The 27,649-nt window shown below is 40.5% G+C and overlaps 1 protein-coding gene across 2 annotated transcripts in view; it reads left to right on the top strand.

The window, feature by feature from the left end:
- The window catches only part of abca2 (ATP-binding cassette, sub-family A (ABC1), member 2), a 94,432-nt gene that overhangs the window by 47,608 nt on the left and 19,175 nt on the right, over nucleotides 1–27,649 (top strand). For both annotated transcript variants that reach the window (XM_051422236.1, XM_051422235.1), the window contains exons 7-29: nucleotides 748–924; nucleotides 2,597–2,818; nucleotides 4,245–4,618; nucleotides 5,779–5,938; nucleotides 7,824–7,952; nucleotides 8,075–8,242; nucleotides 9,368–9,464; nucleotides 9,733–9,906; nucleotides 12,190–12,292; nucleotides 12,568–12,682; nucleotides 14,126–14,316; nucleotides 15,037–15,187; nucleotides 15,276–15,480; nucleotides 16,522–16,686; nucleotides 17,751–17,931; nucleotides 19,159–19,371; nucleotides 19,788–19,984; nucleotides 20,602–20,775; nucleotides 21,030–21,226; nucleotides 22,173–22,293; nucleotides 22,491–22,781; nucleotides 25,688–25,909; nucleotides 26,504–26,606. In XM_051422236.1, the coding sequence (XP_051278196.1) occupies nucleotides 748–924; nucleotides 2,597–2,818; nucleotides 4,245–4,618; nucleotides 5,779–5,938; nucleotides 7,824–7,952; nucleotides 8,075–8,242; nucleotides 9,368–9,464; nucleotides 9,733–9,906; nucleotides 12,190–12,292; nucleotides 12,568–12,682; nucleotides 14,126–14,316; nucleotides 15,037–15,187; nucleotides 15,276–15,480; nucleotides 16,522–16,686; nucleotides 17,751–17,931; nucleotides 19,159–19,371; nucleotides 19,788–19,984; nucleotides 20,602–20,775; nucleotides 21,030–21,226; nucleotides 22,173–22,293; nucleotides 22,491–22,781; nucleotides 25,688–25,909; nucleotides 26,504–26,606 (4,130 nt within the window). The remainder of the gene's footprint in view (nucleotides 1–747; nucleotides 925–2,596; nucleotides 2,819–4,244; nucleotides 4,619–5,778; nucleotides 5,939–7,823; nucleotides 7,953–8,074; nucleotides 8,243–9,367; nucleotides 9,465–9,732; nucleotides 9,907–12,189; nucleotides 12,293–12,567; nucleotides 12,683–14,125; nucleotides 14,317–15,036; nucleotides 15,188–15,275; nucleotides 15,481–16,521; nucleotides 16,687–17,750; nucleotides 17,932–19,158; nucleotides 19,372–19,787; nucleotides 19,985–20,601; nucleotides 20,776–21,029; nucleotides 21,227–22,172; nucleotides 22,294–22,490; nucleotides 22,782–25,687; nucleotides 25,910–26,503; nucleotides 26,607–27,649) is intronic.

Raw genomic sequence — 27,649 nt, 5'->3', positions numbered from 1 at the left:
TTCTGTCTCGTTTTGGTGTATTTAACTGGAACAATGTCTTTCTCTTCCCAAATAGGTAGGGTTTTTGCTGTAAGACTGTTCTGCCTTTAAAGTGATATTATATGTTGTGTAAGTCTTTTTTGATATTGATACATTTTTTGTAAAGTTAACAAATTTGTGACTCTAGTCAAAGTCAGCCTCATGCCAAAAGTGCTCTGGAAGTTGAGTTTTTCTAAAAAAAAAAAAACCCTGCCCAGTATGCTCTCTGGCTAGACATAACAGCAGACATTATGACTTGTCAAGCAGGAAAAGGAGAAACTAATAATATGATTTTGTTGTGTCAGTAAGCCAGTCACCCTGCATGCATAATGCATCATTAGTTACCCCTGTGTTTGACCAATCAGAATGTCCACAGAAACAGCGACACAAAGGTCTGTTGCTCTTCACTGTAGTTCAAACAGACTCAGTCACAGCAGGCCTAACCCAGCTGTAGACAATGCATTGAATAATAAGTCTGATTTACTGTAGATGTGCCAATTAGCAAGCATTGACTCGTCCATGATTCGTTTATTAGCTGTGTGCAGTGTTTCAGACTGCTGTGGCACCTGTGAACAATGCAGTGAAAATGTGGCCAGTGATGGCAGACATTGCAGCTGTGTCAGTTGGTATTTTGTTGGAATTGGTTTAGTGAACACTGAGCAAGTGTGTATCATTTTCCTTAACAGTGATGTCTTCCTTGCCTCCCCTTTCCCCCACCCCCACCCCCAGGAGGAGCTGCTGGGAGACGTACACAGTCTGGATGGAGGTCTGATACACAAAGCCTTGCGTGACCCAACAAAAGCAGCCCATCGGCAGGCTCTGCTCAAACTCATGTCCCAGGCTTTAGGTCTCACTGACGTCACAGGAAACCAGAGGAATGACCAACAGGGGCTGAAGGAGGTGGAGGTATACCTGCTGATTCAGGACACTTTGAGCCATGGTTTACATTTACATTCTGAGATTTGGAACTTAACCTACTGCATGCAAGCACTCGGATCTTAAAACCCACACAGGTTTTTCCTAATACTTTACTTAAGCTATTACCACTGGTTAGATCTCTGCTTACCTCCGCTACAGAAACTATGTATTGGTTTAAACGCACAATATGTTGTACGTGCATTAGAGAAAAACATAGATAGAGTTTACTGCCAGGCTCGTTGTCTGGGATTCCTTTTCGTTTTATTGAAACCTGGGTTTTTATCTAGTCATTACACAGTTCCAGTCACCATCCACTACCATTACAACGGTTTAAGCAATAAATCAGTCACAGTAGTGAAGATGAATGTATCAATATCAGGAGCAGCATACACCTTAGGAATAGTAATTATTTCACAATGTAAGAATCCACAAATGAACACTTAGCAACCATTTGAGTTAAAGTTTTATTTATTATTTTGTATTAGTACTGCCACACCAATACTTTTACTATTAAATGAAGAAAAATACTCTCCTGCCCAAGCTTTTTATGTTCTTTTTCAGTTAAATGCGTCTCTTGTAACATTGCAACAGAAGCATTTTTCCCTCTGAAAAAGGATGATATCCTATTTCCCTTTACTGGACTTTAATATTAAGGGGCCAGACTGTAACAGAAGAGCTAGACATGGTCATGGCACACTGAAAGAGGGCCAGCCAAGAGGCCATTTGCAAAACCGCAAGCAAGTACCAGTAATCCCAGAATGAATCTCCCCACAGAAAAGGTCATGTGCCAATCTGATTGAGACTGATGATAGCCACATCCTACTCTAACTAAGACTGACACCATGTCTGCCTTTGTAGCATAATGTAAATTCCTTCTTTTGATTTCCCTATTACTAGAAGAGAGAGAGAAAGAAAAGTATATGTATATTGTATGGCTCTTCACTCTGCATATTCTTATCCCTGGGCCAGTGGTTGATCCTGGGATAACTTACAGTATACCTTTCGTGACATCACCCATTGTAGAGTACTATTTTTCTTTTTATTTTCTCTTTATTTTAGCCCTGTTTCACACTGGCCAGTAACCCAGCCACCTTCTGGGTTTGAATCCAGGCTTGGGTGTGCTTGTTCTCCCTATGTTTGTTTGCGTGCGTTTGCTCAGGGTGCTCCGGTTTACCCCAATGTCAAAACATGTATGTTAGGTTCATTCTCCAGGTTCAGATCTGGAGTAGTACCCAGGGCGCCACACGGTGGCTGCCCACTGCTCCTAACAATTAAGCTGGGTCAAATGGAGAGTTTCCCTATGGCGATTTATAAAGGATAACCACTTAACTAGGCTAAAGTTGAGTTAGCCCACTTTGGAATGTGCCAGGATTGTGCCAATGTGAAGGTTTTCTTAGACTGGGGCTACAAAGGTTCTAAGAAGGCTTTCGCCCTGGGCTAAGTGCAGTGTGAAGGCCATCTCTAATAACAAGGTAACATCTTGTACAATGTCTTCTGTGGTTCTGCATTGTAATCTTGAGTATGTAGGTTATTATACCAACTAAAAACTATGAACCAATCTGAACTCTGATCTTAAATGACTAACTGTTTGCCATTTGGTGCCATCATAACAGCCATTAGACATTCACATCATCAAAAGACCTGATTCTGTGTTCCACAGGGGGTCCTCCTGACTGGAGCCATGCTGGAGGTCCTCACCTGTGGGGAGGGCGGGGCCAGCGCGCTAAATAAGATCCTGTTGGTGCCTGAGAGGCAGCGACCGGTGCTGCAGGCCTATCGCAGCACAGTGTGCGGCGGAGGGGAGGGTCAAAGGTCAGAGCGCTTCAGGCAGATGAGCCTCGAGCTGAGGGAGCAAATCAACACAGAAAGTGTCACTGAGAAGGTACAGCAGAACCAGTTGCTGATATAGATCCACTGCTGCCATCAAGTACAAAGAGAAATAATCAGACAGAAGTACTGGATGTGTTTCTCCACAGTATGTGTGTGAGTTTGACACAAACACTCAAATAAAATGGTGAAAGGTTGATGCACTATAGGGCAGCGGTTCCCAACCATTGTCCTTAATTGGCCCCCTTTTCTATCATAGACTAAACTGAGTAAGTGACATATTTTATGGATATTTTATATTATATTCAATGCACAACAATAACAGTAGAGAACAACTGACAAACTGTACAATGAACCCAAAGAGTGAACACAATAACTGTAGGAAACCAGACATTTGGATGAATTTGAGCAAGAGATGAGTTTTACTGATATTTTTAGGAAGAGTTTATACAATTATGTCTGTATTGTGTATTTTTTATTTTTTTTTCAATCATACATGCTATTTAAATTATCTAAATTTCATTAGGGTCTCCTTACAGAAATGAACGAAATGCTGAGATATAGGCCTACTGTGTATATTTTTTTTCATATGTGTATAGTTTTCTAGCACGCCTTAAAATCAACAAGGCCTCGGCCAGGCTTTAGAGAGAGAGAGGGCCAGTGTCTGGCTCCAATCCAGCTCAGCTAATGTAACTGTAACTTTCTCTTTTGAGACTGTTTTCTTGGCATAAATAAATGCAACAAAAATGAACCTAACATCTGAAACTGATGGAGTCAAACACCTATTGTGTTAATCCTGTTAATTACTGTTGTTCTACTGTGTTCTAATAAAAGTTACATTTATATTTATGATTGGTCATTAAAAAGGTAACTTTTTAAGAACCTGTACAACAAATTTAAATGTATCTTAAAAGTATGGGGAGACAGTGAATTGAACATTATATGAATGAATGAAAAGAAGCCAGTACCAGAGTACAGTGTACATATTGTGCGACCTACCAGCACCTGACCCTTGTTGGCAGTGCATGTGGATTTTTGTTTATGATAAATATTCTTATTTTCAGGTGATTATACACTAATGAAAACATACCTATAAATATTATATTCCATTTCTGACAATAGATCCTCCTAAATGTTACACACTGGACCTTTAAACACTTCAGAATTAAACAGCAATTCCAATTTTTGCTCATCTGAATGCTGGAATATTTCAGAGTTTAATCAAGCCATTTCATGGAACATTAACTGTCTTAAATAATTACAGAAAAGACTCACTTTCCACTTCACCCGAATCACACAGCTCAAACAATCTGTTTTCCTGCTGAATAGTTTTGAATCGACCAAGCTTAACAGCCAGAGGAACAATACCAGCTCTCAACTGTGCAACTAAAGACCTTTGGCTCCTAGATAAACGAGATGTAACATTTAACTTCTTTATATTTGCTCACTGGCTCTCTCCCTCCATCCTCTCCTCCCACCAGCTTCACCTGGAGCCCAACTCCCTAGTCCCTCTCTCTCAGTCCCATCTCGGGGCCTTGCTGAAGGACCTGGCCGATGTAGAGAGGCTTCTCAAGGACGTGGACCTGCTCTCTGGCCTGGCCCGCCTGCTGCCCAAAGGAGCCTGTATTGGTCGAACTCCGGCCTCCCCCACAAACGTGACCTGGCCCCTTAACGCCACCACCTGGGGCCCTAACACGACCGAGATCCCCGGAGAGGAAGTGGAGGAAGGAGCAGAGGGGGGCGGAGGAGCAGGAGGAGGGAAGGGGAAGGAGGAAGCAGAAAACCCTCATTCTCAGTTTTCAGCTTTTGTGCAACTGTGGGCCGGACTGCAGCCCATTCTGTGTGGGAACAACAGGTGGGTGAGACAAGAGAGGCGAGACGATAGCTATGTCCGTGTGAAGAACGTTTTTCTCATGTTGCTGTGGAGAAAATGAACTGAAGCACAATATAAAGGATTGTTCCTGTTTGTTACAACTTTGGTTGTATTTCCATTGTTGTCATAGGAATGTCCCGATGCCAGAAATGTAGTAGTGAATATCAGTACTAGTGAAAATCCAACACACTCAACATACAGTACTCTTTTCTGCCTGTCAGTATCATCCTACATGGGTCTCATCTTTTACCTCACGTTTTACTGCTTGTCCTTGTCATCTGTGATGTGAAAACATCAGAGTTCCACACAGTCTGAGCTTCCTGCTCATAATTCAGTTATAAAATGATTTTTTCATAGTTATAGTTCTGTGGTTTGTGGTCAGTTTGAAGTTGTATTGATATCAATACAAAAACAGTCTACAAGAACACATCGTGTTCATATGTAAAAACAATTTAACTGAATTTCTTTTTGACGAGTTGAGGCGGAGCTGGCGATCCAGTGTGCATCGTGTGTGCATCGTGATGTCACCCATTGGTTTGTGTACCATTTTGAAGCCTCAAGTTTAGCATTATGGTCGTCACCTTGACAGTTTAGTGGAGCCAGTGGAGATGACGTACTGCGAGTTGACAATGAAAAACTAAACAGCTGCTTCAACATTCATTTACAACACTGGGACTACTGTACATTAAACTGAGAAGTTGTGCAATTGGTCTTACTCTCAAAATAATAATAGCTCAATATTAGCTGTAATATCTTATTAAGACAAAGGTAGATATATTTTCTTAAAACCAGATTACTTTTCTAATACAAAATATGTTTGACAAGATTATTTTTCTTTTTAGACAGAAACTAAGACTCATTTCCCAGAAACAATGCTTGTTTACTTGAGATTCCTTCTTGCAGTGTGTAGTTCTCACTTTCTTTTGTGTATGTATCATATTTGCATTGGATATCAAGTGCAGCTGCTTCTCAGCTGTAGAAACAATATTGTGAGCAGTGAGATATGAGCACAGTACGCTTGTGGCCTGATTTGTGGGGTTTAATTTTTATAACAACCAGTGACAGAAACTGAAGATCTAACTCCCAATTAATGTGACTTGGGAGTAAAGTTAGTGAACTTTAACCCGTGACTCTTGTTGCAGGATCATCGAGCCTGAGGCTTTGAAGCAAGGCAATATGAGTTCTCTGGGATTCACCAGCAAAGAACAGAGGAATCTGGGCCTACTGGTTCACTTAATGACTACAAATCCCAAGATCCTTTACTCCCCCATTGGCTCCCAGGTGGATAAAGTGATTCAGAAGGCAAGTAGACAGCGCTGTTTTTGGTGTAGGTTTATTCTTACTGAGCTCTTTCATTGTGCTCCATGCTGAAGAATTGCCCACCTGGAGGCAGGAAAACAAGCTTTAAACACAGCACTGAAATGTTATCACCTCATAAAGTTGTTATGTTGAAAGGTTTAACAAACAGTTGCCTATTCACATGTTAGCATTCATTTGGAGTCATGCTCTTTCACTATGCTCACTGTTACCTTTCTCTGCCATTTGGTGCTGGGCAGGTATTGTAATCTGCAGTTATCAGAACTCCTGAGCCAAAAAGGCAACACCTGTAAAAACAGATCAAACTGTTGTTCATCGCTATGAGCAAACTGTTTCCACATTATGCATCGTCATTTCATACAAAATAATTTTATAAAAACCAAAACACTATCTCAAGTCCCATTAATTGTTGAATTCTTCCACAACAATTAATTATGCAAATTCATTTTCATTATGAGGTTGACAGTTAGGGTAAAAAGTAGTAACTGGACCATATTTTAAGAAGATTTTATTTCCAAAGTCAACAATGAAGGAAATAAAGCAGCTTTAATGCAGCTTAAAAGGACAAAGGCCTGGTCACACCAGCATTTAAAAGGGTACAATCGTAGAAACAACATGTTAGCAATCAAGCTATGCTAACTGAGAACAAAATGCCAGCAGGAAATGAACATCCCAGCACAAAGCTGTGTACTGATGTCATCAGTTAGCTCGCCACCTACAGTATAGTTCAGCAACTAGCCCTGCAACTATAGTCCCTTTGTCACCAAGCTACTAAAAGCAAACATTTCATAAAGACTAATGGGTGAATCTTGCTGTGATCAACAAATAATATGTGCAGACCCACAATGAATTAATCCCTGTAACGACTATTGTGTGTCTATCAAAGCCGTCTTCCTCAGTTCCATAGAGCTCCATATTTGTCCAAAAACTATTAAAAACACATCAGTGAGCCACACTGTTGCACTGGCTGACATGCTCCTTCATTACCATGAACACACACACTAGTTTATTCTGTCTCAATCCGTACACCAGAAATATAACTGGTGCCAGAAATTCTCACTATAGCACCAAATGTGGGTTCATCCGCTGCTGAAAATAGTCCCCAACAAATGCTCCTTGCGACAAATGCTTCCTCCTGTTTTAGTAACATCTGCTAAGAACTAGTGACCAGTTATTTTAGGAAACTGAGCTCAGCTTTTTTTTAAAATGATGAAACCGTATTATTCAGCTGTTTTTAAAGATTTACGTCATCAGTTTTAACCAGTGGCGTCAGACAGGTAGGGACAGCGTAGGGAAGTCAGTTAGGGAAGTTGTTGGTTTTGGTCTTTTTATGGGATTTCAGCAAGAAAAACATAAAATAACGTCAGCTGTGTCCTTTTAAGGTTAGTTCTGTTCTTTTATTATTCCCTGATATTAATAGTTTACTCTTGATAACGCTGCGTGTGCGGTTTCATTTACACTGACGGATGCTGCATTCAGAGACTACCTGCATGATTTGTGTGAGACCATGGAGCAAACTGTGGAAATGTTTTCATCATATGTATTCTATGCAAAAAACATCAACCATGCACTGTCTAACATGTTGGACTCACATGAAGCCACCTGGTTAACCTGGCTCTGTAGAATGTAATGCAGCTGGCCTCTTTATGCCTCAACATTAGCACAAACGTCCACTGATTATCTGTGGGTTAGCACAGACTGACTGTTGGCAGTAGCTATTTAGATCTCTTATCTGAGTGAGTGGGCTGAAGACTGTGGAGAGAGCAGTGAGTGTGGGAGGGTGAGAGATGGAGGGACGAAGAAAGAAGTGAAAACCGTGTGGACAAATGGCTATATTCAGTTGTTAACTTTGTTCACTTTTTGCACTCAGGCAAATGAGACCTTTGCGTTCGTCGGGAACGTGACACACTACACCCGTGTGTGGCTCAATATCTCCGCCCAGCTCAGGACTTTCCTGGAGGAGGGCCGGCTGCACAACCACCTGGTGTGGTTACAGCAGGTAGACTCACACACTCAAGTCATCTTTTGACATTGTTAATGATACCTATAGGATGTGAAGAAATCATCTTGTAATGGTGCACACGTTGGGCTCCATTCATCCTCTTTCTCGTCTCTCTCCAGCTGTCCTCAGAGCTTCAGCAGCACCCGGAGTTGTTGAATGGCACAGACAGTGAGCTGATGCAGGGTCTGATGGAGGGAAACTACAGTCTTCCCAACACATCTACCCTGCTGGAGCAACTGGACACCATCGACAACGCTGCCTGCGGCTGGACCCGCTTCATGTCTAAGGTCAGTATAGTGTAGAACCAAGGTTGCAACAAAAGTAGGATTAGAAATTGTGTGAGGCAGCTCTTTACCGATACCAACACACCCCAGCTACCACCTGTTTGACCCCCCGCCATCTGGTGGGAGATAGTAGACCTTGCAGTCACACAACAGCAGACTGAAGGACAGTTTCTTCCCAAGAGCTGTAAATCTACTGATCGCCCACCCACCCCACACACTGATTGTTAAGCATGACTATGGACATTATGCAGTAACAGGATTTTTTAGTGCCACTTTTCATCATGTCTATGCCAATGTTTCTCAAACTTTTCACATTGTGTACCACCTCAAATATAAGGCTTGCATACCACTAGTGGTACATGTTCTATAGTTTGAGAATCAGCCATCTGTGTAATATTACCCATGACTGAAAGGTCCAGTGTGTAGGATTTAGTGGCATCTAGCAGTGAAGTTGCAGATTGCAAGTAACTGAACACCACTCATGTCTGTATTTAACTAAACTACGAAACTACGGTGGCCATGAAACTCAAGAAAATGCGAACAGCCCTATTTACAGCCAGTGTTTGGTTTGTCCACTCTGGGCTACTATAGAAAACAACTCAACATGGCATAGTAGATATTAACGGCTCGTGACAAAAACATTCTGATTCCTATATCCACGTGATATGATGCACTAATGAAAACATACCTATAAATATTATATTCCATTTCAGAAAATGTCCTCACATGCCAGAGTCAGCTTTAACACCTGAACACCACCTGCTGCTGCTGAGAGCTCATGAAACGAGTAAGAAAGCAGAGAAATCGAAAATAATTAAAAGTAATCAGTTGAATGCCCAAGACCAATTCAGCCCATAAAGGAGTATTAAAGTGATGACTCTGGGCATTAGAAACTAGCCAAGCACTTTCTAGACAATGCCACAAGAGATTAGCTCAACTGCTATATGAATATTAATAAATTCTTAGTCTTCATAAATGAGATGTTTAGATGGGTGGGAAGCTGGGTGCAGTGACTTCCTGGAGTTTCTGCTTGACACCATGACGACAAGGGTTCAGGAAATCATAGTTTCTTCCATGAATGCCTTTCTGCTGTGGAACATTATTCGTGTCTCTGCCCCATGCTTCCAGGTCAGTGTGGATGTCTTCAAGGGCTTTCCTGACGAGGACAGCATCGTCAACTACACCTTGAACCAGGCCTACCAGGACAACGTGTCCGTGTTTGCCAGTGAGTCGTCCCTCTGTGTCAAGTTGTGATCGTGTTACCTCAGTCCCATGACCACGAGCTGCTCAGTCATAAACATGGTTGTAGAGAAAGTGCTGGTTCTGTTCTTACGCAAACCCTGTGAAGCTTAAGAAGCGGACATATTTCACCTTTTTTAATTCGTTTTTTGGTTTTATTAAACTTTTCGTCTTGAACCTACAGTAGGATGCTGCTATGCTGCTTGAGCCACCAGAACACTACTGACCTCATATATGATCTTTTTCTTTTTCAGGTGTGATTTTCCAGACTAACAAAGATGGCTCCCTGCCACCCCACGTTCTGTACAAAATTAGGCAAAACTCCAGCTTTACAGAGAAGACCAATGAAATCAGAAGGGCCTACTGGCGTCCTGGGCCCAACACCGGGGGGAAATTCTACTTCCTCTATGGTTTTGTTTGGATCCAAGGTAGGTGATCTGAATATAAATCTATGATACAGGCTTTAATATGTATTTGATACATCATTTATAATTAATTTAGTTATATTTGAGCTTCAGGGTCTGAGGCCAATGATTGAACATTGAATCTTTTTGTGCAGCACTTTGGAAACCTTGTGTTTGTTAAAATCGTGCTATATAAATAAAGTGGATTGGATTGGATTGAATGTACCTTAAACCTGCATTCTTTCTGATGGCCAGCCTGATCGGTTGCAAAAAGAACCACGGTTGCGTTTGATGTAATGGCAAAATGACTTGATTTGTGAGCTTAAACAGTTTCCTAATGAGGTTATGGTCTCAATCTTTAGTTTCAGTCTTCTTCCATACAGCATGATATTCTTGTAGTAAATGATGGTCACATTTAGAGTAAAATAGATGATAAAGCAGGGTATGGTTTTGGGCATGGCTACCCTATATCTCGCCTCAGTCTTTTCAGAAATATATTTTAGTGTACTGTTTATATGTAATGCGAGAACATGTGCTACCAGGGAAGCCACCATTGTTTCCTGCTACATACGAGTTAAAAACAAAACAAAAATAGCAACACAACAAACTCTTTTATAACGGTACTCTTCAAACCAATGGGTGACGTCACGATTGGTTCATACTTGGTTGCACTCCTACTGTTCTTTCTTACAGTGGACTCTTTGTTTTAGTGCAGTCTGCAGGTGGCAACAGCCTGTGCTATAAATCAAGACCCAGACACACATCCACAAGGGAGCCAGACTGTGGTGTCAAATGCATTGTTTAGTTTGTTATACTAAGAAAGGGATTTATTCTGGTAAAGTGCTTACCACTGTGCACTGGGAAGTGTGTGCACCTGTGAGGATGTCAATGCAAGCTGCAGCAGAAGCACTTTCTCACTGCAAGTCATCTTTTATTCAGGAAATGGGGAGCAGAGAGGCTGCTCATCTGACACAGAAAGTTGATCCACGATCCAAACTGACAGGACACAGTCTAAGTTGGTACACAGTCGGCCAAGAAATGAACAGCTAATTTTAGCCATGAGCGGTTGACTGACAAGGTTGCATCACCTAAATGACAAAAGTTTCATCAGACTGGGAAGAGTTGGGGATAATTCTCTGTAAATTTGTCATTGTAATGCTCACATGCTCATCTTAATCAAGGCATCACACACCATGCCCAACTAGAATCCTATGCCTCCAAGCTTATCAATTCCTTTTATCCATGCCAGCATTTTTTTATTTTGGAATGTTGACGAGCAAAGAATACAGTGAGCATGTACTAATATTTCCTCCCTGTACCCTCCATTTACAGCAAACAACCTATCCACCCACCCCACCCATCTGAACAAGGGATACACTCTCCTAGAGCAGAAAAAGAAAACAATTATATGTCTGTATAGGATGTATGCCCCCTTCAATCTACATAGTAAATACATAGTGAATACAACATACTTACATAATAGACACTTACATTTGTAACATCTGAAGTGGCACATGGAGAGAAACAGAGAACCAAAACCATTCCTTATCCGAGCCCTGTTGTAAATAAATAAGTAAAGTAAATAATAATTCCCTGGAGAAGAATTTGTTCCTGGACCCCATACCAGCATGTTTTTGTGACAGTTGAACACAACAAACAGTGATCATGGTGGAGAGGAAGAAATGGTCCAAAGCGTGGCTTCATTTTACAAAGAAACTTAAACTACTATAACTCTACTCTTTTTCTACAATGTGTAGAGAGTCAACAAAAAACGTATCAATAAGCTGATAAACAATACTTCCTACTACAACTCCCATGCCAAATATTTGCTGCTGCTCATTTTAAAGGGTAGAACACACTTTAGACAGAGAGGAGCCTACCCTTAACTTCACACCATTACAGCAACATGAAAAGACAAACTGAGACTATATTTTTTAACACAAACAAAACAATAACTACTAATAATTACCTTTTTGAATTCACAAGTGGTGACAAATCATGCATTTAGGGTATTGATCTAGCCTTGATTAAGTGCAACAGCTTTCAAATTACAATAAAAATATTGATTAGAGCAGCTTTAAATAAATATTGAAATGGTAATTCTGAAAAGAGGGTACGATATTAAAAAATACCCAACTGACTAAAAACCAATAGTAAGGGAAGGAAATTGAAAATTCAGAGTGTCAATAGGGACTGTTCACAAAAACAAGACGAATATAAGACCAGAATTGTCAATGCAATGCACATTTATCATAACTCTCTCTGACTCTCTCTCTCTCTCTCTCTCTCTCTCTCTCTCTCCTCTAGATATGATAGAGAGAGCCATTATCAACATATTTGTGGGCCATGACGTGGTGGAGCCTGGTAACTACGTTCAGATGTTCCCCTACCCATGTTACACCAGAGACGAGTAAGAGATGTTATGTTCTCTTTCTAGTGTTTCTGTTTATGTAATAATGTTGAGCAGGGCAGTGACCTTTAACTATCAGGCAGAGATGGGTGTGTCATAAAAATATTTTATGTGGAAACATTATATGAAACAGTTTATATAAACTGCATTCTTCATATTTGATGAATATATTTCATACCTGTTTCTGAAGATCCCATGCAATTGAAATGCAGTGTGGTCTAAAAATATGTCTATTTAGTCTTTACCTGATGCCCTGTTGTTGTTGTTTTTTTCAGTTTTCTGTTTGTGATTGAGCATATGATGCCTCTGTGCATGGTGATCTCCTGGGTTTACTCAGTAGCCATGATGATTCAGCACATTGTGGCTGAGAAGGAGCACCGGCTCAAAGAGGTTAGACTGTATGATTGTACGTCTGTCACCAGTCTGGGGTGTCAGACCACAGCTAGAATGTTGCTGTTGTGTATTACTATTATTATTATTGTTATTTTAAAAGGATAAGTCTGGTGATATTCAATATTTTCTCAATGCCAACAAGTCCCATGTTCAGAAAACAAACCAACACTGAGTCTATTTTGACTGTCCCACATACACCTTCCTGCTCCCTAAATACATTACATTAATCTGCAGTTGAATAGTCCCCCAACAAATGTACTATTTCCTCCTGTTTGAGTTATGTTTGCTATAAACTACAGTGAGCAGCTGTTTACAGAAATTACTAACCCTTTTTGAAAAATGAAACTGTATATTTTGGGGTGTTTTCAAAGATTTATGATTTATTTAGGAACCAGTGGACTGGAATGGTGGGGAAGTTGAGAGGTGGACTAACACATTGTTGGTTTTGGCCTCTTCATGGGATTTGTTGATAACAAGAAAAATATAGAATAACACCAACAGCATGCATAAATATTTATTGGTAGGAGAAGTAGTTGCAGCACATAAAATGTATGAGCAGAATTAAGAATGTAATGAGTATAGCTTAGAGATCCAGTATGTAATTAAACATGGAATACTGTTTGAGTGGTGTTTCAACCCTGTGAGGAAAGAAATTGTTGGGGAAAGTATTTTTGGTATAAAAACAATGAGAAACAATTACCATGAAAACAGTCAAATGTACAATATCAAATATCACAGTATTATCCAGCATACCTAATCCATTAAATGACTACTGATCTTTCAAAATCCCACACCTGTTCAACACTACCACTTTTTCTCTGTTTCTGGATGTTGTCTTACCTCATGCTAGCACTCCTGCACCTCCTCCTATCGCATACAACCTGTTACCACAAGCTTTTCAGTCGCAGCCGGTGATAGAGTTCTCATGCCCCCTGCAGGCACAATGCTCAATACTCAGCCTGGGAACATAGGTTTTTTCATGTTTTTGGCTGTGGAGATAACATTCCAAAGCCAGAAAAAATACAATATAATATTATATATTATAATATTATATTGTATTTTTTCTTTTATTGGCTTTGGCCTGAAAGCCGCAAATTTATGCTAGAAAGATTGTGTTACAGAGTGGAGAATTTAATATGGTAGACTCAGTGTGGATGATCTAATCGAGAGGGTCTGTCATTATCAAGTTGCCTTATTGGAAGTGTAGGATCCAGTGAAAGACATACTGAAGACACTGACTTATACTGGAGGTAAAAAGTCAGGATATCTCTGCTTCTGCTGCACAGATTATTTTATATATATATGTTTTTCACGAGTCCTCCAAAGTGCAGCACTAAATGGCTGGAGTACCTTTAAAGTTGCATTATTTTAAGTCTGTGTAAAAATGTCAGACAAAGTAGTTACAAGTTCTGACATGTAACTATCATGCCACTTCCTCAGGTGATGAAGATGATGGGTCTGAACAACGCCGTCCACTGGGTGGCTTGGTTCATCACCGGCTTCGTCCAGCTGTCTATCTCTGTCACCGCTCTGACAGCCATCTTGAAGTACGGCCGGGTATTGCTCCACAGCGACCCCTTCATCATCTGGCTCTTCCTAACCATCTACGCTGTGGCCACCATCATGTTCTGGTGAGATGATCTCCCAGTTCCTTGAACTACCCACAAATCCCTCACTTCTCAAAATGCATCTATACGTATAATCTCTGTAGAATTAAAAAAATATATAAAATACTGTGCTCTCACCACAGTCTTCATTATCTGAACACACACATACACAAAACCAGGAAGTTGCAAAGCAGCATCTTGCATCACCAATATAGATAAGATAATAACAGCCATCCTTCTCAAATCAAGTCTGGGGTAGGGGAGAAATGTCTAACCTGCTTCGTATATGTATACATGGACTTACACAGCATCTACATCAGTGTTTCCCAACCAGGGCTACCCCTCAGGGTGCTTCTACAGTTGCCACACCACTGTGTCCTTTAGATTCACTCCCCACTCCTCGCCAGCTACATCCATAAGCTCCACCCTTTTGTCCAAATATGGTCACTTCTGGCTCCAAAAAAACCAGAGGGCAACCCTAATAATGTCAAAATCGATGCTTCAAAATGGTAGTCCACAGACCAGTGGGTCCACTTCTCTATGTACAATCTGTAATTAGGTTTGTTAACTTTGACCATAAGAATATCTGAGATTTAATGAACTACTAAATGATCAGTTAAAATGATAAGTTATGGAACTTATGGAACTAAAATGATAAGTTATGGAACTTATGGAACTAAAATGATAAGTTATGGAACTTATGGAACTAAAATGATAAGTTATGGAACTTCCTTTTTCCCCCAGTTTTTTGGTGTCAGTAATCTACTCCAAGGCCAAGCTGGCTTCAGCCTGCGGTGGAATCATCTACTTCCTCAGCTACGTGCCCTACATGTATGTGGCCATTAGGGAGGAGGTGGCCCACGACAAGATCACTGCCTTTGAGAAGTGTATTGCAGTAAGGCCTTTTCTCTCTTTTTTCCCACCTTTTCACTTGAATCTAACTACATTTGGCCTCTAACCTCCTCTTCACCTGTCTCCTCCAGTCTCTGATGTCCACCACAGCCTTTGGCCTCGGCTCCAAGTATTTTGCACTGTATGAGGTAGCAGGTGTTGGCATCCAGTGGCGGACCATTAGCCAGTCACCGGTAGAGGGCGACGACTTTAACCTGGGTCTGTCCATGATGATGCTCATCATCGATGCCGGTGTGTATGGTGTGCTCACCTGGTACATAGAGGCTGTACATCCAGGTATGAAACCCCACCTCCATGTTCTTCATTTTTAACACATATTTTCAGATAGATTAGAGTAGTTACGAAGTTAAAAGGTTAGATTTGTTTATCATACGGGACAAAGTTGGGGTTCCCTTGATTGGTACTCACAAGACCAAAAGTTAAACACAAAAAATCATATACAGTAGATGGGTGAATAAATAATAAGTTATAAGTTAATAATAACTTTACTTACTTCATGAACCAGGAAGATAGCTCAACCCATCCATAAAATCCATTTGGATAAATTTGGGATTGGATAAATGGATTGCGTGATTTGCTGCCTCTGGAAACTCACAAAAAATGTTTGAACTAACCGTAGTCTATCTAAACGGATAGACATATTCCTCAGCTGGATGGCAAATTTCTTGCTTAAAATATTTTCAGAAACACAGGTTTCTAAATGAGCAGCCATGTTGGTACAGTTTGAAATCCAGGATCAGAAGGCATTCTTTCTGTCAGGGTGTAGCCTTTTGTTGGTCAATATGACTACAAGAGTCCAATGCTGGGAACCCCTCATGTCCAAAAACAGTCCTGTGGATACGGACCTTAAGAAAACAAATAGATTGATATAAAACAAGTGTTGGTAGGTGATTATCTGGAGTGGTAAGGTCAAGTGTAAGGTTGACATAAATGTGGAACTGAGAATCTGTGTGTCTATAAATTCAATTCAGGGATGTGTGCATGAGTTAATGTGCTTAAGTGCAGTAACTCAATTTTATTAAAACATCTTAGGAACCCTTGCTGGCTCCAAAAATGAATAGAAAAAAGAAAGACAAGATTAAAAGCTGCTTATCCGTTCCTTTGTGGCAACAGTGTCGGTTTCCTGTTTGTTTGGGATTCAGCTCTCATGTTCACTTTGCTAGCATCAGCCGAGTTGTTCCCTGGATATCTGCTCAAAGCGCTCTTTCACTCTTTCTGAAGTCTGAAGCAGAATGCTGTGCCTGCTCAGGCAGCACATATGATAAACTGATGGTCTTTCTCTCATTCTGTAGTTTATGTGTTTTCCCTTTCTTATAGGAATGTATGGACTGCCCCGCCCATGGTACTTCCCCCTGCAGAGATCCTATTGGTCAGGCAGTGGGCGAGTTGAGACCTGGGATTGGCCGTGGTGTGGTGGTGGGGCTGCCAGGCTCAGTGTGATGGAGGAAGATCAGGCTTGTGCCATGGACCAACGGAGAACTGGTACGGACAAACGATGATTTGGGGCTGAAGAAGACACCTCATATTCTATAGATCCCCTTCAAGTCAAACTTTAACCCACAGTGATCTATTAACTAGCACACATTGGTCCATTAGTTTTCCTCTTATACAGTAATGACTGACCTAGTTAGATAGATGCCTAGTTGTTTCTTATGCCGGTCGACACGGTCATTTTCCTTATACATAAGTATTTATGTGATTGACACCATCCTCTCTACTGACTTTATTTCCTCATTTAATTCCTGACTATAAATGAAACAAACTGCAGGTGTTCAATTCTCCTAGTTAACATTTGTCTATGTCAAACCCATAGTAATGACTAACCAAACATTTTCCGAAATGCGTTTATTTACTTTCTCTCAGAGAATATATAATATATGAATAAATGTCTGTTCAGTCAGTATGAACTAACTTAGCTTAGCACAAAGACAGGAAACAAGACAAAAAAGCTAGCTAAAGTCTGAATAGGATTTTCTTTGCGTTGTGCTTACAGCATTGAAGAGTTACATTTATTAAAAATTCAACAGTGTCCCTGTTACTCTGGATAATCCACACAATGCTTGTGTGTCTATCAAAATAATTTATATTCTTATCTTATCTTCAGTAGAAAGTAGATCCAATGAAAACAATTCACAGTGAGGTCTGTGAACGAGACAGGGATGCGATTTTTGAGCATGACAAACCAAATTTAGGGTAGAGGCAGAAATCTCAAATACTGGACAAATAAAACCAGAACTATTTTTATGGAGAGTTGCCACTGAAGGCATCTTTAAGAATTTACCATAGAACCTCATACTGTAGCTATCAATATAAAAAGTCATATATAAATACATGGTGACTGAGGATCTTAGGGGAGTGACACTACATCTATGCTCTGTTTCATTATAAGTTTTTGATCATTCTGAATATTTTGAATAGCTTTTGACTGTGTCTGCTTAGTGTAAGCATGACTGAGACAAGTGGAAGTTTCTTCATATCTATGTATTTCTATATTTAAGTATTATATTTCATACATCATTTATTTCTCCCTCTCATTGTAACCCCAGAGGAGATGCGGGGCATAGAGGAGGAGCCGAGCCACCTGCCATTGGTGGTGTGTATAGACAAACTTACCAAGGTGTACAAGACCGGCAGCAAACTGGCCCTCAACAAACTGAGCCTCAACCTCCATGAAAACCAGGTGGTCTCCTTCTTGGGACACAACGGCGCTGGCAAGACCACAACCATGTGAGGGGGAGTAGTGGAGTAGTGTGTTTGCTTGTGTGTGATGATAAGAGTCAACACTAAAGATTAGTGTTCAACTAAAATACTGGTATATAAAAATGTCTCTGGATTTAGTGTCACAAGATGGTTTAAATCCATTTAGCTTTCACATTAAAATCCCTGTAGATTGAGGGAATTTTGGCATTTTGTCATATTTAAAGCCCTAGAAAGTTTGGTGTCAAATCCCAGGTATTTCTCTACAACATTGCTCGAGCCTGGCAGGAGGGGCCAACTTTATATGGTGTATTTACAAACAGCAACGGACAAATCCTGCATAGTATGCGTTTTAACAATGCAGGTCCCATTGTTCCTTTGAAAATGAAAAATGACAGGTAATGGTGGGTCAGTATTGTGTTTCTACTGATCTCAAAATGAAAAAAATAAAACATTTTATTCAAGTAAGTTGTACTTAGATTAAAGTAAAATGTAACAATGTACTCCATAGCATTTTTAAAAGACAGCACATGACAGCAGTATTTAATGAACAAGGCAATGCAGTGGTTGTTTGGGATGGTTATCGTTAGGATTTACTGCGTATCAATACCAATACTTAACAATACTCTTATTGGTACTAGTTGGCATAACTTGGTGAAAAAATTAAAATAATGTGCAAAGATTCAACAGTTATTTTATTATTCCTTTTTTGAAAAATAAGAAGTTAAATGTAATTGATTAAAGAGTTAAATGTAGTAAAGTGAGCCCATACTAATGTTTGAATGAATGTTTTTCCCCATCAGCTGTTTATGTGACGTTAATAGTTAATAGTACCAAGTATGGTAGAGCAGTATTGGTACAGGGTCTCAATACCCATCCCCTGTGGTTGCTGTCATTAACCTCTGGAGAGAGACTTACAACAATCTGACAATAAGTGAGTTACTTGTTGCACTGGCCTTTTTGAACAGCATTCTGGGAGCCTTGAGCACTGGAATGTCCTCCACTATCTGCTCTAGGTTCAACTTCTTTGCTCAATCAACCAGCTCAAGCACAAAAACACTGGAGCATCTGTCATCTGTTTTTAGGTTACAGTTACATATTTGGATAAAGTTATCTACTGTTAGAGCATTTTATGCTAACAACATCAAACAAGCAGCACAGGATCCAACATATTGAGGCATGCAACATACAAATTCCTGCTTTACTTGCCTGACACTAATGCTACTTCTGCTCACTACCAACACTGAATTGTCACAGGTCCATCCTGACAGGCTTGTTCCCGCCCACATCTGGCTCTGCCACCATTTATGGTCACGACATCCGCACGGAGATGGAGCGCATTCGTCAGAACCTGGGCATGTGTCCGCAGCACAACGTCCTGTTTGACAAGCTGAGTGTGGAGGAGCACCTGTGGTTCTACTCCAGACTCAAAGGCATGGCTGAGGAAGACATACGCAAGGAGATGGACAAGTTAGTAAAAGTCTGCTAGACAGCCAAACCACATATTGAACAGCAACTGAAAAAAACTGCAAAGTAGAGTAATCATAGTTTGGATTAATTAGAGAATGAGAATGTGTCTGTTAAACAGCAGCAGCAGAGTGGTGGGTATATGACCCTGTTGTTGCACTGATGGAAATGTACATTATACTGAATTGTGTTAACTTTTACAGTGCAGAAAAATAGTTACACAATATTGTAGTTATAGACACTGATATGGGTATCAGCTCTATGGCAAATAACAACTTGCTTTGCTGTGTGTGTGTGTGTGTGTGTGTGTGTGTGTGTGTGTGTGTGTGTGTGTGTGTGTGTGTGTGTGTGTGTGTGTGTGTGTGTGTCTGTGTGTGGTGTGTGTGTGTATGTGTGTGTGTGTGTGTGCGCTTGTCCAGGATGATCGTTGACCTGGAGTTATCCAACAAGCGTCACAGCTTGGTGCAGACTTTGTCTGGCGGGATGAAGAGGAAGCTGTCAGTGGCCATCGCCTTCGTTGGCGGCTCCAGGGCTGTCATCCTAGACGAACCCACAGCGGGCGTGGACCCCTATGCTCGCAGGGCTATCTGGGACCTCATCCTCAAGTACAAACAGGGTGAGCGAATGCTCAGTATCAGATGAGATCTTTGCATTCTGCTCCAACACAATAGTTGTCATTGCATTCCAGGGCTGTATTGAAGAAAAGAAAGTCATGCCAGTCTTTTAGATATATTTCCCTGTTGCTATCTGTTCATGCTTCAGCAAAGCTGCCTTCACCTCGGGTATCTGCTGTATTAAAGCCTGTCCCTCAGTAATGCAGGATCTTTTCCACATCAAGGAACTGACCCTTCTGTAGTCCCGCCTCTTTTTGCTCTGTGCTCCAATAGCAGTTGAGCAAGCCTAAGTTAGAACTTCTGTCAACTTTCTCCTGCTTACTTTTCTTCATTGTAGAGGACGAGGCTGCCTGGGGTCAGACGTACGTACTTACTTGCAAACTCATATGTTTAAGACTGCAAGAAGTGTCATGGATATAGTTATGGTAATTGTAGTCCACATCGAGCTGTCCAGTGTCTGTTCTGACTTGTGCAAGACGTGAAAAAGCAAAAAATGCTGAGAGCTTCTATATTCAGTTTTCACATTGTTGCAGTTGGACTTCCTGTCTCTTTTCGATTTTTGTTTGATGATTGCAGTGCATACCAACTGCCGTATGTGTGTTTTATATGTCTGCCCCAGGCCGTACCATTCTGCTGTCCACCCACCATATGGATGAAGCAGACCTTCTGGGAGATCGCATCGCCATCATCTCACATGGGAAACTCAAGTGCTGTGGCTCGCCACTCTTTCTGAAGAGCACCTATGGTGACGGATACAAACTAACACTGGTCAAAAAGCAGAGCGAAGGCAGAGGTGTGTGTACATGTGCATGAGTTCTAAATGGCTCTTGTTTTCAGTTTGTCCACCTGTAAGGCTGTCCGACTGCACATCATCAACAGCTTTATCAGCTTTATGTGATGATGGTCACCTGTTGATGAATTCCCTCCAATCTCTTCTCAGTTCATCCTAACTGCCTGTGGCTTTATACTGACAGCACTGTGTTTTATTTTCCTTTCCTGTCTCCTCCATCCATCCTTCATGTTGTGTGTCTTCCTCTCACCCTGCAGGCCAGGGCAGCCAGCTGCAGCCTCCCTCGTCTCTGTCTCCCTCCTCCTCTCTGTCGCCTTGCTCAGAGTCTCGGGTCACCCAGTTTATCCGGCAGTTTGTGGCATCCTGCCTGCTGGTGTCCGACTCCAACACTGAGCTGTCTTATGTCCTGCCCTCTGAGGCCGTCAAGAAGGGCTGCTTCGAGAGGCTGTTCCAGGTACACAGCGGATGCAAAAACTAGATCTTGTTAATGGTCATTTGTTACTGTATATACAGTGGAAAAATGCATATGTATATAGCATCTTTCAAACTGAGTAATATTGATATGAATAATAATATTTATAATTATCGGTCAGACATGTTGAAGATTTACCTTGAAGACATTATTTCATTTACATCTTTGTCATTTTAAGGTTGCTTTAAAACAGGCTGTCATTTGTAGTCAACCCTTAAAAAAACAAATCCTCCTAAAAGCGTTCAAGAGGGAACACAAGCAATTTTTCCATCAGCTGAAAGAAATCCATTTCATTCAACACCACAAGTTCATGGCCCAAAAAACAATAATAACAAAAAATGGCACACAAGAGATGCCTCAGGGCATCTAAGATGATGTGCAGAACAGAACAGTTTGACAGGGTTTGTACATTGCAATAAAACAAAAGGGGTATGAATAATATTAACATTTCAACATATTTTTGAATTTTGCCGCGAAGTGCAGTGTATGGCCCCCTATCAGAGCTACACGCAGAACAGTTTTAATGTCAGCCAGCTCTTAGTGGCAGCGGAATGTGGATGATTACGTTTATTTAAGTGTGACACACAAATAAAACACTACAAAGTTGGATGTGTTTGATCCACCATTATTTTGATAATGCAGAAGATTGTGACAAATTGCACAGCAGGTGAGCTTGTTGTTTACAAATTAATGGTTCGGTTCATATCACGGTTCTGGCTAATAACAAAAGGAACGCACTTCACACACACAAAGAATAGGTTTTCTAATTAGTGCTCACAAAAACTACAGCTTTGTAATTTTATTGAAAAATGGCCACATTACTAATCATAGATTGAAACCCTGCATCCTCCACAACTGCAGGATAGAGATTTGTTAAATTTGTTATTGGTGGCATGTACAGTCATTCTCTTCTGTTGTGTGCCTCCAGGCTTTAGAGCAGAGCTTGGACAGCCTGGCCTTGACCAGCTTCGGGGTAATGGACACCACCCTGGAGGAGGTGTTCCTCAAAGTGTCTGAAGAGGACCAGTCTCTGGAAAACAGTGACGCTGGTGAGACCATGTTCCTCCCCCTCTGTCTCCAGATAGCTCCACCTCCACAAAGTTTTTAGCTTTCATAAATAAGTTATGACTTTCTCAACAAAAATAGATCTCTGCAAAATGTGCACTGTCTGAGGAAAAGTTCTGACTGAGTTCATTCTTTTGCTGCAAGCTGAGATAATAATCTTCTCTCTCTCTGGGCCTGGCAGACATGAAGGGTTCTCCGGGGGGCAGCTCTGTGGGGAAGTCCTCAGTGGGTTCAGCAGACCTGGGGGCATCACAGGGTGAGACTGGACCCTCAGTAAAGAGCGAGAAGCCAGAGGTGGAGCTGAGTAATCTGGTGATGTGCTCCAAGCTGAGCCAGAGCCAGTCCTCCCTGAAATCCTCCTCGTCCATCGGCTCAGTGAGGGGGGATGAAGGGGGACTGTACGCAGACTTCTATGGAGATTACTGTCCACTCTTTGACAACGGCCAAGAGTCTGACTCTGCCAGCCTAAGGGGTAAGACATTAAGATGGCAGGTGTGTCATCCCAGTCAGTGACAGCTGCAGCCAGGAGATGCTGGGTGGGACAGCATACTATATACAGTGGGTACGGAAAGTATTCAGACCCCTTTAAATTTTTCACTCTTTGTTTCATTGCAGCCATTTGCTAAAATCAAAAAAGTTCATTTTATTTCTCATTAATGTACACTCAGCACCCCATCTTGACAGAAAAAAACAGAAATGTAGAAATTTTTGCAAATTTATTAAAAAAGAAAAACTGAAATATCACATGGTCATAAGTATTCAGACCCTTTGCTCAGTATTGAGTAGAAGCACCCTTTGAGCTACTACAGCCATGAGTCTTCTGGGAATGATGCAACAAGTTTTCACACCTGGATTTGGGGATCCTCTGCCATTCTTCCTTGCAGATCCTCTCCAGTTCTGTCAGGTTGGATGGGAACGTTGGTGGACAGCCATTTTCAGATCTCTCCAGAGATGCTCAATTGGGTTTAGGTCCGGGCCGGCTGGGCCAGTCAAGAATGGTCACAGAGTTGTTCCAAAGCCACTCCTTTGTTATTTTAGCTGTGTGCTTAGGGTTATTGTCTTGTTGGAAGGTGAACCTTCGGCCCAGTCTGAGGTCCTGAGCACTCTGGAAGAGGTTTTCCTCCAGGATATCTCTGTACTTGGCTGCATTCATCTTTCCTTCAATTGCAACCAGTCGTCCTGTCCCTGCACGAAAAACATCCCCATAGCCTGATGCGCCACCACCATGTTTCACTGTTGGGATTGTATTGGGCAGGTGATGAGCAGTGCCTGGTTTCCCACACATACCGCTTAGAATTAACGCCAAAAGTTCAATCTTGGTCTCATCAGACCAGAGAATCTTATTTCTCATAGTCTGGGAGTCCTTCATGTGTTTTTGGCAAGCTCTATGCGGGCTTTCCTATGTCTTGCATTGAGGAGAGGCTTCCGTCGGGCCACTCTGCCATAAAGCCCCAACTGGTGCAGGGCTGCAGTGATAGCGACTTGTGGAACTTTCACCCATCTCCCTACTGCATCTCTGGAGCTCAGCCACAGTGATCTTTGGGTTCTTCTACCTCTCTCACCAAGGCTCTTCTCCCACGATTGCCAGTTTGGCGGACGGCCAGGTCTAGGAAGAGTTCTGGTCATCCCAAACTTCTTCCATTTAAGGATTATGGAGGCCACGTGCTCTTAGGAACCTTGAGTGCGCAGAAATTCTTTGTAACCTTGGCCAGATCTGTGCCTTGCCACAATTCGTCTCGAGCTCCTGGGCAGTTCCTTCGACCTCATGATTCTCATTTGCTCGATATGCACTGTGAGCTGTAAGGTCTTATATAGACAGGTGTGTGCCTTTCCTAATCAAGTCCAATCAGTTTAATAAACACACTAGACTCCAATGAAGGAGCAGGACCATCTCAAGGAGGATCAGAAGAAATGGACAGCATGGAGTTAAATATGAGTGTCACAGCAAAGGGTCTGAATACTTAGAACATGTGATATTTCAGTTTTCTTTTTAATAAATTTGCAAAAATTTCTACATTTCTGTTTTTTCTGTCAAGATGGGGTGCTGAGTGTACATTAATGAGAAATAAAATGAACTTTTTGATTTTAGCAAATGGCTGCAATGAAACAAAGAGTGAAAATTTTAAAGGGGTCTAAATACTTTCCGTACCCACTGTATATTGTTTTTGCTTTTGCTGCTCACATTGGGTCTTATGCAAGAACAAATCTTATGAAAATATAAGTTCTTAAGTGGCAATTACAAGTGATTAAGGAGAACTTGAAAATAAAGTCCACACTCCACTGGAGTATATAGAGATATACTGTATGTTCATCTTGCTACCACTACCCTTATGCCACTGAACACCTTTTACTACAGTGCCATTTTATTCATTACTCAAGACAGTTATATAAAAGTTATATGAAAAGGTCAGATCACAGACATCTAGAAGGTATTAGCATACCTGTGTTTTCATTTGATGCCATGTACTTAAGTAACAAGAATTATTATTCCTCATACAGTAATAATAACTGGGGAAGACTGGTTTCCAGTGCTATGCACCTTACCTACTGCAAAACAAATTTTAGGAGGACATTTTTTTTCTCCGGTTTTGTGAATATTTTGTTTGTATGTGTTTGTGTATGTTTGTGTATGTTTGTGTATGTGAGGACTGTAATTCTAGGGTTGTATATATTATTTTTTCTCAGGACTCAGGTTTTCATTCTCAATAAGACTTCCTGAAGCGTATTGCTTCCACTCCAGAAAAAGAAAATCAGTATCATGTTACAATGGGAAAATATGTTTTCCACATTACAATAAGAGGTTTTTATGTTAATTTATCACTTTATAAGAATCCTTTCTGGCTATATCAATATACCATTTATCTTGCTATAACATAAAATGTTTCACGTTATAATGTGATAACTTGTATTGTTACAAAAATATACTATCTTGTTAAAAGTACTATACTAATATATATACTAGCATATATTAATATGCTATTTATCTTGTTATAACATAACATAACTTATTGCATCATGTTATGACAATATCAGTTATCATTTATAACGTGAAACATTATATATTATAACAATGAGTTATCACATGAAACGTTTCACATTATAAGATAAATAGTATAATTTTCTAACAATATAAGTTTATTATAATAATGTGATTAGTTTTTATATATATATATATATATACTGATATGTTTTTATTTTTCTGTTGTGGCAGCAATATGCTTCCATATTGAACATATAAAGCTAAAACTATAATGATTATCAAGATGTACTCCACAAAATGTGTTTTGTCAAGTCTGCAAGTCATCATTCACACAGGCAGACATGCATTGTGACTGCTATTCATTTCATTATTAATCCATTTGTGTCGTCTTCCTCCAGGCGATGCAGAAAACCCCTCGTCCCCAGAGCCAGAGGTCCTGGAGGGGCAGGGCAGCTTTAAGTTGGAGGGTTGGTGGTTAAAGCTGAGTCAGTTTCATGGCCTCATCGTCAAGAGGTTCCACTGTGCTAAAAGGAACACCAAGGGCCTCTTCTCTCAGATCCTCCTACCCGCCTTCTTCGTCTGTGTGGCCATGACTGTGGCCCTATCTGTGCCTGAGATAGGTGAGCTTTTACATATATTGTTAAGAGTTGGTTTCTATCCTGCTCCTCAGGACAAAGATAACCTCTGTTTGTCTGTCCTACCAGGCAGGTAGTAAGTGGGTATGCACACCATACTATTGGTGAGGTGTTTAGTGCTGTTAAAACCCATCTCGCTAGGGGAAGGGGAAGCAACATAAAGTTATTTATTAAGGATTAGCAAATGTCACAAAAGAGACGAACTGCACTGGAAAATGGCCCTATTGCCATGTTTGTGCAGTTTCTACAGGGCACTACCTTTCACATTACATATATAAGTCATTGCTGTCATGATCCAGTGCTGATATAAAAATATTAATTTCTGCAGCTTTGATAAATGAAAGCATTTAATCAATAATTGGGAACAATTTAAAATAACATAAAACAATGTCATCAAATAGGTAAGGCTTTCTGATCCACAGGGCTCTTGCTTAATGTTGACAAAACTGTTGATTTCTTGCAGTTGGTGCTCTTGTTCAGTAAAAAGAAGTGATCTGCATTGTCAGTAAATGCTATTTTTAAAATAAATAAAAGTATCTCCAACTTGTGGATTAACATTACATTTGTCTTGTTTTACAGGAGATTTGCCACCCCTGATCTTGTCCCCTTCTCAGTATCATAACTATACCCAACCTAGGGGCAACTTCATCCCCTATGCCAATGAAAACAGACCGCAGTACAGGTAAGATAATGTGTTTTATGAATACCTTTATTTGGAACTTATTTTAGTGCAATTTTAATTGGATATATTCACTGTTAAAGTGAGAAAAAACAATATATTTCTGTCTGGACCATTGTGGTGGACATACAGCTCTTGCCGTCTCTATGCTGTTGGTACTGTGAAAGCACTTTGAGTGGTCGGAAGAAATCTGTAAACAGATGGCTAAACTGAATATATGGTTGAGAGAAAATTTTGCAGTAAGGCTGCCAGTGTCTCACATTCATAACAAAAGCAGGGAATAACTAATTCTGCAAAAAAACAACAATATCTTAGAACTTTAACTGTTAACTGAAAGCACAGACTTCGTCTGGTGACAGAAAAATAGTGAAAACAATATGATATACCAAATGCTGCAGTTAACAGACTTAAAACAAGCAGCTATTCCTTAAAGGAGCTGCACTACTCCTATAACACACTGTACCACATTCCTATAGCACAATGTAATGGATAAGTACATATTTTAAGTTTGTCTTAAAACAGTACTAACATACGCTGCTGATGGTTGCTTTAGTCATTCCTCCTGCCCATATTGGCCTTTCTGCAGTGATTACAGTATAAAAGATGGGGGACAAAATCTACAGTCCTCATTCTTTGGAAGCTAATATGAGGATTCTGTGGTCTGAAAATGTCAAAAACAACAAGTTATTTTTAGTGCCAAATTTCAGCTTTGTGCTTCCACAGATGGAACCTAATCCAAGTATCACAATATTAAAGTAATGTTACTAGATTTCTTTCCATTAGTTTTGGATTACCTCATCTCTAAATATGCAAATTTGTAGCATCAGAAATGTGTCCTTAATAATTTTTACCAAATATATCTGTAATCTGATTACATGTTTTCTCTGTAACTAATGGATTAAAGTTACCTTTTTTTGTATCCCGATTACATAAGTAATTGAATCCGTCCCAAAGTCTGGTAATAGGTAATATGTGCTTCAGCAATAAAGAAAAGAATAAATTAAAACATAAATGTTGCAAATTTTAAAGGAGCTACTGGCCGCCGC

Source organism: Dicentrarchus labrax, unplaced genomic scaffold (assembly GCF_905237075.1).
Source record: "Dicentrarchus labrax unplaced genomic scaffold, dlabrax2021, whole genome shotgun sequence".
Lineage (NCBI taxonomy): Eukaryota > Metazoa > Chordata > Actinopteri > Moronidae > Dicentrarchus > Dicentrarchus labrax.
Note: the sequence above shows the minus strand (reverse complement) of the source record. Positions and strands in the feature narration are given on the sequence as shown.